General features: G+C 42.2%; 1 protein-coding gene across 2 annotated transcripts in view; it reads right to left on the bottom strand.

Moving 5' to 3' along the window:
- abca5 (ATP-binding cassette, sub-family A (ABC1), member 5) overlaps positions 1 to 11,589 on the bottom strand; it is a 110,249-nt gene extending 98,660 nt beyond the window's left edge. For both annotated transcript variants that reach the window (XM_048555449.2, XM_048555450.2), the window contains exons 1-2: positions 10,269 to 11,589; positions 2,610 to 2,805 (exon numbers count right to left, since the gene is read on the bottom strand). In XM_048555449.2, coding sequence (XP_048411406.2) covers positions 2,610 to 2,805; positions 10,269 to 10,373 — 301 coding nt within the window. In that variant the 5' untranslated portion in view covers positions 10,374 to 11,589. The remainder of the gene's footprint in view (positions 1 to 2,609; positions 2,806 to 10,268) is intronic.
- Between the last annotated feature and the right edge of the window lie 946 nt (positions 11,590 to 12,535).

Below are 12,535 nucleotides of genomic sequence, written 5' to 3'. Positions count from 1 at the left end.
AGGATTCAGGCAAGTGTAAAATGTTTATTCAAGCAGATCTTCCCCAAATCTGGCCTCGATGTGAGAAAACAATATTTCCTTCTTTAACTCAGATCAAAAGAGAGATCAATGACACACTCTGATTCTTACAGTGAAATACAGCATTTTTATACATTTTATGTTACAATAATCACATACAGAGTAGTCACAGTCCTTCCCCCTCAATCTATACACCCAATCCTATGGGACACCTACTCAATGGCTGGCAGTCTTATGGACAGCCCCAGGTTCCCAAGACCTTATGGCATTTACCAGACATTGTAATCTCTAGGCCTTGGGATCTTACTGTTCACCCTATTCATTTGCATTCCAAAGTTACTGGCTATACTTCTTCGGATCGGTCTCAAGCTTGCTTATCTTTTAAGGATCGCTTGAATTCTGTCATTCATTGTACTCCATGTGCTGCCTTTACCAAATTCAGTTACACCTCTAATATTTCCCACTGTCCTAATTATACATGTAAAAATACAAAAGACAGTTAGTTTTAACTACTTGCTATAAGATTTGTAATAAAATTTAGTTATAGAGTGTAAAGTTATACAGCTACTTCTATTGTTAGATCTTTGTAATTAATGGTCTGTGAATAATTTATTCTGTTCAGGGCATAAAAGAAGGTGTTCCCTAAGGCTTATCAACTTTCACATCTAGGTTTAAATCACTTTTCCCTAATTCTTGTATAAATCTTTGGTTATACTTGTGTCCTTTATTTTGAAAGCTGCTTCAATAATTATCTGAAGAATTTGTAACCACAGCCTATTTTTTAATATTGTGAGGAACTTAGAAGTAACTACTATTTACTGTAAAATAACTTTAGCTGTTGTCTTTGCAGCTGTTTAGGGAATTAATCGAGCTAGTTCATGGGCTGAGACTCACACCTGATGTTATTCATTTACTGGGACAACCATCCTTTCATTAATGAGGCTGGAATTAACCACATGTCTGTTCTTAGGAATTCTCTTATCAAAACTGTCTTGGATAGTTGATGGTAAGGCTATTTTGTTGGACTTAGGAGTAAGCAGGTACACGGGTTACTTTTGTGATCAGAAATAATGGGAACTGCAGATACTGGAGAATCCAAGATAACAAAGTGTGAAGCTGGATGAATATAGCAGGCCAAGCAGCATCTTAGGAGCACAAAAGCAGACGTTTCGGGCCTAGGCCCTTCATCAGAAAAGGTGGATGGGGAGAGGGTTCTGAAATAAATTGGGAGAGAGGGGGAGGTGGACCGAAGGTGGATAGAGGAGAGTATAGGTGGAGAGGAGCGTATAGGTGTAGAGGTAGGGAGGGGATAGGTCAGTCCGGGGAGGACGGACAGGTCAAGGAGGCAGGATGAGGTTAGTAGGTAGGAAATGGATGTGCGGCTTGAGGTGGGAGAAGGGGACAGGCGAGAGGAAGAACAGGTTAGGGAGGTGGGGACGAGATGGGCTGGTTTTGGGGTGCAGTGGGGGAAGGGGAGATTTTGAAGCTTGTGACGTCCACACTGATACCATTGGGCTGCAGGGTTCCCAAGCGGAATATGAGCTGCTGTTCTTGCAACCTTCAGGTGGCATCATTATGGCACTCCAGGACGCCCAGAATGGACATGTCGTCTAAGGAATGGGAGGGGGAGTTAAAATGGTTCGCGACTGGGAGGTACAGTTGTTTATTGCAAACCGAACGGAGGTGTTCTGCAAAGCGGTCCCCAAGCCTCCGCTTGGTTTCCCCAATGTAGAGGGAGCCACACCGGGTACAGTGGATGTAGTATACCACACTGGCGGATGTGCAGGTGAACATCTGTTTGATATGGAAAGTCATCTTGGGGCCTGGGATGGGGGTGAGGGAGGTGGTGTGGGGGCAAGTGTAGCACTTCCTGCAGTTGCCGGGGAAGGTGCTGAGTGTGATGGGATTGGAGGGGAGTGTGGAGCGGACAAGGGAGTCCTGGAAAGAGTGGTCTCTCCAGAAGGCAGACAAGGGTGGGGATGGAAAAATGTCTTGGGTGGTGGGGTCGGATAGTAGATGACGGAAGTGTCGGAGGATGATGCATTTTATCCGGAGGTTGGTGGGGTGGTATGTGAGGACTAGGGGGATTCTCTTTGGGCGGTTATTGTGGGGGGGGGGGGGGGGGGGGGTATGAGGGATGTGTTTCAGGAAATGACACGGTCAATGGCGTTCTCGACCACTGCGGGGGGCGGGGGTGGTCCTTGAAGAACGCGGACATCTGGGATGTGCGGGAGTGTGGAATGCCTCATCCTGGGAGCAGATGTGGGAGTTGGTGGGCTTGAAATGGACATCAGTTTCTAGCTGATTGCCTGAGATGGAGACAGAGAGGTCTGGGAAGGTGAGGGAGATGGCCCAGGTGAACTTGAGGTTGGGGTGTTACTTTTTATGGTCAGGTATAGGTCATTACCACATCTACCAAAGACCAACAATAAAATTTGCTCTTATGAAATCTTCTTAAAATTGTAACTGAAGGCTTTCAGTCAAACCTGGGTTTAGTCACAGCAGGATATGATTTATCTGACTAAATTTCAGTAACACATGTTTAAAAGTTGGCATAATGTGCTTCTTATCTGGGTATACTTAATGCTCACCAAGCAATGCCCCTACTTCCTCCATGATTTCCTTGGTGTGATTGTTCACTGGCGTGTATCCAAGTCTGTAGTCTGGTTGCACAAAATTATCCAGCTCCTCGGGCTCACTGGTAAGCGTCTTCAAGTATAGTTGTGGAGGGACAAGTACGCTTAAGCAAACCAGGGCAAAAACTAAGAACAGCGGTAAAAGCAATTCCTGCAAGAGAATTTGTTTCAAAATTACCACTTCCATTTTTCCAGCAAACTTTAAAAACAATACATTTTGCAAACAGTATACATTCAAGTAACAAACCAATAGTTAGCACAATAGGGTTCAATGCTAACTCTGTAAAACTGCACTTGCATGTGGTCCACATCTTAGGCACTGGAGAATTTTGACACCTAAACCTCATTTTCACACAACTAGTCAATTACCATCCATAAGGGAGGATATAATTGGGAGGGTGGAGCCTGATAGTTGGCACCAAAAGAATACTTACTACTAAAAGGTATAAATCATCACACGGATCATGGGAGAATCTCAATGCAGTTAGGGTACATGAAGAACTGTTTGTACAGAAGGCCATGATATTACTCATGGAGCCCACTTTTGCTTCCGAAAGGCCACAAGGAAAAGTTTCCTCTTACCTTTTGGGACTTCTCTATCAACCTACCAGCTTTTGACCTGCCTTCACTTGGCAGCTAGTCATGAAACCTTATCTGTTCAACCCTTGGTTAAAATCCAATCAGTGGTCCCAGTTTGCACCAATACATCAGGCTGCCATTTGTTTACACCAGACTCCTCAGCCACCAGACTACATTATTTTAGTAAGAGTGAAGGGAATATACCTGAAGACTCCATTTTACAACTGGTTTGGACTGACTCAAACTTTTAAAATGTAACCAAAGAAATAAAACCTTCAACTCTAAATGCCAGCAATTTTCTAAACACATTATTGTACATGACAGAAAATATTACTTTCAAATAAGATGGTTCCACTTCAGAACTGTGATATAGCAGGATTGGATGGACCCTCAAGAAATCGCCATTCCCCTCGTATTGTCAGTGAGTAACAGGTACCATCACTACAGAGAATTAAATGATACTTTTACTGATGTTTAAATACTTTCTGCAGGAAGCCACTCTGCTATTTACAAAGTGTACCAACCTACCGTCAATGAAAGTACCCAGGACCATCTTTCAGTTTTAGTTATATCCTGCATTGTTTTTGCAAATTCCTTAAATGCAGTCATATGCAATAATGCTCCCTTTTACTTTAAGAGAACTATTCTGGTACTATACTCAAATATGCATCTTTATCCTTGACAGTGCAAACAGAAAAAAATGAAAGTTATCTTTAACTAAAGTACATATCCTTCAAGTAACCACAGAAGAGCAATGAAATGGTGCAAATAATTAGGCTGCAACAAGGTCACAAGTTGAACACGCTGATCTGAAAAGGGGACTTTTGGGACAGACAAAACTCTCACTAATTATAACAAGGTGTAGAGCTAGATGAACACAACTTGCCAAGCAGTCTCATAGTAGCGGGAAAGCTAATGTTTCGAGCCTAGACCCTTCTTCAGAAAATGATCCTTTTCTGAAGGGTCTAGGCCTGAAATGCCAGCCTTCCTGCTCCTATGACGCTGCTTGGCCTGCTGTGTTCATCCAGCTCTACACCTTGTTATCTCAGATTCTCCAGCATCTGCAGTTCCTACTACCCCTCAGTAATGATACCTGCATTATCATACACTTTAGCATCATGTACTGTATCACAATTGTTTTGTTTAAAATAAAAAAAATTAAAGCATTTAAAACTTTCATTTTTGACCTGCTTCTTATTCTAGGCATTTGTTTTGGTCAAGTTAAAGGTTAACCAAATTAGGAATTACAAATATAACAATTTGGGCTTACAAAGAATTAAATTGTATATTTAAGTTCAGTACACAGGACATTAAAAAAAGCACATGGTCACACACCTATCTATAAAAGCACTTCCACTTTCTATTTCCTTAAATTTCCTGCAGCATACCAAAATATCAGGACATATTGTTAAAGAATTTTCTGACACATTCTGTTTCTATAAAATGGCTTTGTATCAACTGCTAACTTAGTTGTACTACTTGAAAACACAAGTTCTAACTCAGATTTTCAGGGTAGGTTTCGAGATGCCAAGTCAGCTGATGAGCATGAATTTTGAGATCACAAGCTCTGAGGCAGCAATGACTGCCATGGCGCACAGAAGTTATAATAGCTAATACAGCCGACCTCCCATAGTCATAGACTTCATTGAGCAGTTGCAACAATTTTCAGGGTTGGGAAGCACTATCCCAGGTGAAGGAGGAACTGTGAAGGGCACATTTTACTTTTTTCCTTTTCTCAAGAAGTGCTCTTACATACAATTGAATGGTTTTTTTCCACCAAACTACCAAGTCACCCGTGTTTTGTTTTTCAAGCTATTGACCACCAGCAGTAAATTACTCATTTTTCCAACTGAATAATTTATGTGCAAAGCCCAATAAGGGCAATGAAAACCATCAAAGATGAAGGAGAGGTACGGAGAGGGGTAGGGGGCCAAAGTAACTCCACAGAGGCCGCTATCCCGTCACCAAGTCACCCTTTGTTCACACATGGAATGTCCTTGACACAGATCCAGCTCCTTCAGAGACAGCTCTCAGAGTGAGAGGATGTCTAGCACTCCTGTTTATATCTGTCAGCCAAAAACCCCTGATTGGGGCTGTTAATCTGGTCCAATAAGGGAACTCTTATTCTATGAGGTCCACTTGACTGACCAGTTCCATTCACTACATCTCACCCTCTCTGAATCTAAGGACATAGGCCAGTTTTCTTTTTCAGCTCCTCCTGGTGCAGTTTAGCACTGGGTCTGGTTCCTCTGACTCTGCCTTGGATACACGTGGCATGTAATGCACAATAGCCTGCCTCTTACTCCCAGAGCATCTGGGAAGAAATTCATTGACTCCTTCAGGCAGGAAAAGCATCAAGGCAGTGACACCTGCCATGTATATTTCCGATTTTAAGTCTCTTCAACACTTGACGGGGAGGGAGAACCTCAGGTTTTGCCCGTCAGCTGTTCTAAATATGCCAAGGATATGTTTTGCTTCTATCCTGTTTGCAAGTTTGCAGCTTTCATATGGTCCATGTGCTTGTTCAGGACCATTGCACCTACCTAAACTTTATACGTCACTGGACCTGCCTTTGTGTTGAACATGCTTCTTAATCATGCAGGGCCACTCCCATGGTTCCTACATCAAACGTCATCCCCTGAAGTAAACTGTCTCTTTCAATTAGCGAAGTCTTATGTCTGGCACTGGCCGACTGAAGTAACGCTTAAATGTTGTCATTTAACAGAAAGTTGTGGCTTGCCAGTTCAATTTAGAAGGCATTATGACTCAACCACTTAACAACAGTATGTATGTACTAATGCTCTTTAATGTGGAAAAACTGTTCAAAGTGCTACACACTAGCTTAATCAGAAATAAACAGATGTCAAGCCAAAGGCAGAGATGTTACAAAGACTAACTAACAGAATGGTGAAAAACTCTATTTTAAAGAGGGTCATAATGGAAGAGAGATAAGTGAAGAGGTTTAAGAAGGGAATTCAAAAGAACATGGTCCAGATGACTGAAATACTGTAGAAACAATCAATGCTGGGAATAAAATGTGAGGCTGGATGAACACAGCAGGCCAAGCAGCATCTCAGGAGCACAAAAGCTGACATTTCGGGCCTAGACCTCTCTGATGAAGGGTCTAGGCACGAAACGTCAGCTTTTGTGCTCCTGAGATGCTGCTTGGCCTGCTGTGTTCATCCAGCCTCACATTTTATTATCTTGGATTCTCCAGCATCTGCAGTTCCCATTATCTCTAATGCTGGGAATAAGTTGTTACCATCCACTAAGCCCTGAAGGGATGCTTGAGACCGAATGGAACAAGTGAACAGGTGAAGGATATATTGATTAAGTGTTAACCGAGTAAGAATCGGCCGTATAAATGTGGGGTGCTAGTAATTGGTGGGTTGTGAGATTTATGGAGTGTTAATTGATATAAAAATAAAGTTATCTATTAAGGTATAACATGAGTGGTAGGCCCTTGTGATGCAGTGGTAGTCATCCGCCTTTGTGTTCAAATCCTACCTGCTTCAGAGCTGGGTAATAACATCTCTGAAGAGGTTTGAGAGAAAATATTTCTAATGTGAATGGTGAACAAGAATATAAGACAAGCAGAGCTTCAAAAAGTAACAAAGCTGCAGGAGGTTAGAGGTCAGAAATGGACACCATGAAGGAAAACAACACAGGCAATCAAATACAATGAGCTGGACAGTTCAGTATAGAATGAGAAGCTAAGCTTTATTGAGGCTGGGCAAGAAAGCATTGGAACAGTTGAATCTGAAGGTGAGGGATTTAGTAACAGATGGACTGAGCCAGCAACATAAGTATCTGATGTGTCATATAGGCAGTCTTTGAAATGCAATGAAATGTATTTCAATAGGTGCTTCAAAGTAGCACAGCAAGAGCTCTAAAGCAATCTCTCTCTTCCCAACTTTGAAGTCAGCACCCAATGAAAAATTAACTTGGGAAAACCATCATTCACTAACAACTCAAGATCTACAAATCTTGCCACTGCTGCAGAATACAAGTCAACAATTATATAATTGGCTTCAGGTTTAACATCAAACACCCAAAGGACGACTTTAAACTGCAAATGCCTTTATCTTTCTGTCTGCACCACTCTTTGCAGTTCTTTTTAATCTTATTTCCTGTGTTTGTATATGTCTGATGTCACTGTTGTATTATTTTCTCTATAAAAATTTTTGTCACTTCAAAAAACCTTGTGATTTCATAATTTTGAAGTAGTTAATTACATTTTAATCAAATTGTGATAGGTGCATGCTACAGAAGAAATAAAAGTATTTGTTGCGACTGACCAAGAGGGGGTTAAAACGAGGGAAGCTAATGGCTCTTTTTCACTCAGTTGTAACATAACAATATGAACTTCTTCACTGGCAAGTATACTCTTTAAATGTCTGTTTATGTGTAGTGCTGTTGATATAAATACTACTCAATTAATTTCGGCCTTATATTTCAGTTTAATTATGTTATGCCTGTGAGTTGAAAATGCTGGAGTTTGCTACTTAGAAAGTATATCCGATTCAAACGCTGTTTCAATTTCGAAAGTGTTAATGATTCCATCAGAGTTATAATCATTAATAGTGCAATCAAACAGCGACAGTGAAGAATAAATTCTATGCATAAAACAGTGCAAATACATGGACTTAATGGTAGGTTCATTAATGTTTACATTTACTTCAGAAAGCAGTAAAAATAGGTCTGAAGTATTGTGTAATAATACAGCATACTGAACTCTTGTAAAACACCTTTATAAAGCAAGCTGGAATAGTGTGCTCAAATTTAAGCACCATACTTGAGGAAGGATGTCAAGGCAAGCGCACAATGTTGATTTGTTAGAATAGTATCAGAGGCCAAAAGAGTTCAGTTATGTGGACAGATGAGAGCAACTTAGGCTGTATTCCTTACAGCGGAGAAGCTTGAGGGGGAGATTTGATGGAAGATGGTCAATATCATGAAGGATTTTGATTAAGAAAATAAGGAGAGGCTACTTTCTTTGGCAGAAGGGTCGATAACTAGGAAACACAGGTTTAAGGCAAATGGCAAAAGAACTAGAGATGAGCAAAAAAAAATAACAGTGAGCAATGGTTATCTGAAAATCACTGTCCAAAAAGGGAGATGAAGTAGATTCAATTGTAACTATCTCTGCACACATGAGGTTTTGCCTGATTGTACTTCTGTGAAGTGTATTTGACCTTTTACCCATTTTAGAGTGCTTTATAACTGTATGAGCCAGCAGTGACATTACCAGAGTCAGGAGATTAAGTTCAAAACAAGACTGAGTCTACTGCACTCAGCTGACAATCAAAAATGAATCCTTATTAAAAACCTATAGGCAGACATGAACATGAAAACAGGGGAAACCACCAGGATATTGAATGAAATGTCAGGAACAATGTCTGTTTTGAAGCCGCTGAAGCACCACATGATGACATTTTAGGGATACCATCATAGTGTTGTACACTTTGAATCCACAATATGAAACGCTACATTTATACAGCAGTCGAAAGCGGTAGTTTCACTTCCAACAACGCAGTATACGCCATGGTCGGAATACTAGCAGGAATCCTGTCCAGACAGCAACTTCAGTGTTAAAACAGTCAATCTATTAAGACACATTAATGAGCAGGAGCAAGAACTAAAAAGAGTTTGAGAGCACAGTGAAAGAAGAGGAATAGGCATCAACAGCAATCCTTATTCAGAATAGCAACGAAACAAGATAATACTACAGACGCACAAGAAAATTATAGACTCATAGGGTCATGTAGCACAGAAACAAACCCTTCAGACCAACTCGTCCTGGCCAACCAGGCATCCTAAACTGAACTAATTCTATTTGCCTGCATTTGGCCCATATCCAGGCTAAGCTTTTCCTACTCACAAACGTGTCCAATTGTCTCTTAAATCCTGTAATCATATCCACCTCTATATCTTCCCCTGGTAGCTCCTTCCAAACATGCACCACCCTCTGTATGAAAAAGTTATCCCTCAGGTCCCTTTTAAATTTTTCTCCTCTCACCTTTAAACTATGTCCTCTAGTTTTGGACTCCCCACCCCTTGGAAAAATATATTGATTATTCATCTTACCAGTGTCTTTCATGATTTTATAGACCTCTATATAGTCACACCTCAGCCTCTGACATTCCAGGGAAACAAGTCCCAACCTATCCACCCTCTCCTTATACCTCAAACCCTCGAGTCCCAGCAACATCCTTGTCATTTTTTTTGCTGTACCTGTTCTAGTTTAACAACATCCCTCCTGTAGCAGGGCAACCAGAATTGAATGCAGTATTCTAAAAGTGGCCTCACCAAGTCTTGCACAGCTGCAATATGATGTCCCAACTCCTGTACTCAATGCTTTGACCATTAAAGACAAGCATGCCAAAAGCTTTATGCATCACCCTGTCTACCTGCGACACTACTTTTGTAAGATCACGATTCACTACTCTACTGAAACGCAATCACTCCAAGGCATAACTTAATTTAGTCATTTGACCATTCTTTCATTTATTATTACACTTCATTTTTTGAAATGTCCACAGGAAAACAGACATATCTTCAGATAACAACATTCTTCTGATTACTTAATTTTTTTTGCATCTCCCCCCAATCTTTTTGACGAGTACTGCTTTTAGCTGTGTTCCTGTAATAATCTATTCTAATGGATGACATGCAAACATGCGGTTACTGAAATAATCGTAAACAGCAGGGCTTATCTGATTCAGTACGTTGATTCTTTTGAGACATTACTGGAGAACCAACTGCAAGTCTACCAGTTTATAGAAACTCACCAGCCCTATAACCACAAGTCTATTCTGCAGAAATGCAAAAAAAACACCCAGCCTTCTGATTTAAAAAAATCGTTGTCTTTCACAATATCAGATATACAATATCCTCCAGGGCTAAGATTTTATACACACTCTGTTTCATGCATCTTTAGCACGGTCTGATGTTGCCCAGAAAACATGGAAATGACTTTGAGGCAGTATTAATGCATCCAGACAGATCAGACGGATAAAAAGTAATGACACTCACCTGTAAAGTCTGATCTTTGTTCCGCTTTTTAATGAGAAAATTTCTGTATAAAAGCGCTTTGGTTTGCTGCCAAATTGCAGCATCTTTTCGCTGCAAACCTCCCATTATTACAACGATTCAACAATGGGGTAAAAAATTCCTAAACAATTTTCTATTTTACGTAAATAGCACAGGGACACTTTTTCCATTAAATTTTGGAAATAAAGGCCCTGAAGTCAACACTACAGCTACTCTACAAGGGATGGCATCAGAATGAAGACAGTTGTTGTCACCTAAAGATGCTCACACATCGACAATGTGGACATTTTAAGAGGGGTTTTCTATGGTCGCAGAAGTATAAATTCCACTAATTCCACAGCAAACTGACAGTATGTCATCAAAATTCAAACAACCATATTAACTAAAATTACATTTTAAAGCAGTGAGCCTGTGTACTACAAGCCTCATAAGCGTGGAGGCAATCCAGGAAGGAAATTGTCCAATTAACTAAATAAACAACAAAGCAGACAAGGCCAGCATTGGGTGGGGTCCAAAGACAGTATTTGAAATTAGAGTTCTCTCCACCCTTCCTCTGGACGGCTGGAGGGGTTGAAGTGAGATCCCTCACTCCTTGCAACGAACTTGGGGAATGAGGTTAGGATCGCTGACACTAATAGCTCGGGAGAGGGAGTGGGGAGAGAGGACCCTCCCTCTCTGACAGTTCGGGTGGAGGGATAGTGGCTGTTAGGATCCTCTCAATGACAGCCTGAGGGTCGGGGAATGGGGGTGAGGATAGCCCTCTCTCTGACAGCCCAGGTGAGGAACCCTTTCACTGACAGCTTGGGGTGAGGATCCCTTTCGCCCCACCAGAGTTCGGGGGGGAGGTCCCTTTTTCTGTCAGCCTGCGGTGAGGTACCCTCTCAAATGACAGCCAGAGGGAGGGGGCGAGGATCCTTTCTTTGACTGCCTAGGGATGAGGATCTCCCTCTCCCTGATCGCCTGGGGTGGGGAGCAGTGAGGCGTTAGGACCCCCTCTTACTCACTGCCCGGGGATGGGGGTGAGGAGCTCCCCCTCACCGGCGGCCCGGGGGTGGGGATTTGATTAATCACTATCAGGCCCCGTTTCCTCTGGAGCTGCAGCAAAGCCCACCCGCTCCCTCGTCTACCACAAAGCGCCGACTGATCCGCGACTTCAAATTGTAAGCTGTTAACTCAGGACAGAAAGACTCGGAGACGCGAAGTGACACGATCTCAGCCTCATCATCTCCAACAATCTGAATCCCGCGAACATTATCCTTCCTCTCCGGCGCTCCAGTACCACGGGCTACACAAGAGATGCCTCGTCCTCCTCGACCGCCTCTGCCCACAGCCGAGGGCGTCCCCTAGTGGCACCTCGTACCTAGCCCCAGCCATTGCAAGTTCGTCTTCACTGATTTGCGCTCATTCAAGGCGCGTGTCTGCATAGTCCGTGGGAAGTAAATACAACTGAATAAAACGCTAAAGCGGTGGGGAAATTTCAGGCATACAAATGTGAAATGTGACATTAAAGTTGTATTAACTGGCCATTACTTATCGAGCCACATGCTCAGGATACCCGAATTCTCAGTACCAAAGTCATTTCTTGCTCAGCTCAAGGAAGGGACTCAAATGAGAAGAAGACGAGAGAGCTGTTCCAAAGACCCCCTTAAGTCTTCCCTCAAGAATGCAACATTGTTGGGAACTATAAACCAGTGAGCCTTACATCAGTGATAACAAAGTGTGGAGCTGGATGAACACAGAAGGCTAAGCAGCATCTCAGGAGCACAAAAGCTGACGTTTCGGGCCTAGACCCTTCATCTCCCTCTCTGATGAAGGGTCTAGGCCCGAAACATCAGCTTTTGTGCTCCTGAGATGCTGCTTGGCCTGCTGTGTTCATCCAGCTCCACACTTTGTTATCTTGGATTCTCCAGCATCTGCAGTTCCCATTATCAGCCTTACATCAGTGGTGGGCAAGTTGTTGGAGCATTCTTGGGCACAAGATTTACATGGATTTGGATGGTCTAGGACTGATTAGGGATCGTCAGCATGGTTTTCTGCTTGGAAATCATATCTCTCTAACTAAATTGAGTTTTGTGAGGAGGTGACAAAGAAGACTAATGAAGGTAAAGTGGTAGAATTTGTCTATAATGTCTTCAGCAAAGCATTTGACAAGGATCTGCATGGTTGACTGATTAGTACCGTGAGATGACATGGGATCCAGCGGACCTAGCCAGTTGGATACAAAATTGGCTTGAAGAGACAGAGGATGA

Source organism: Stegostoma tigrinum, chromosome 22 (genome assembly GCF_030684315.1).
Source record: "Stegostoma tigrinum isolate sSteTig4 chromosome 22, sSteTig4.hap1, whole genome shotgun sequence".
Taxonomy (NCBI): Eukaryota; Metazoa; Chordata; class Chondrichthyes; order Orectolobiformes; family Stegostomatidae; genus Stegostoma; species Stegostoma tigrinum.
The sequence above is the reverse complement of the archived record's forward strand: the minus strand, read 5'-3'. Positions and strand labels throughout refer to the sequence as shown.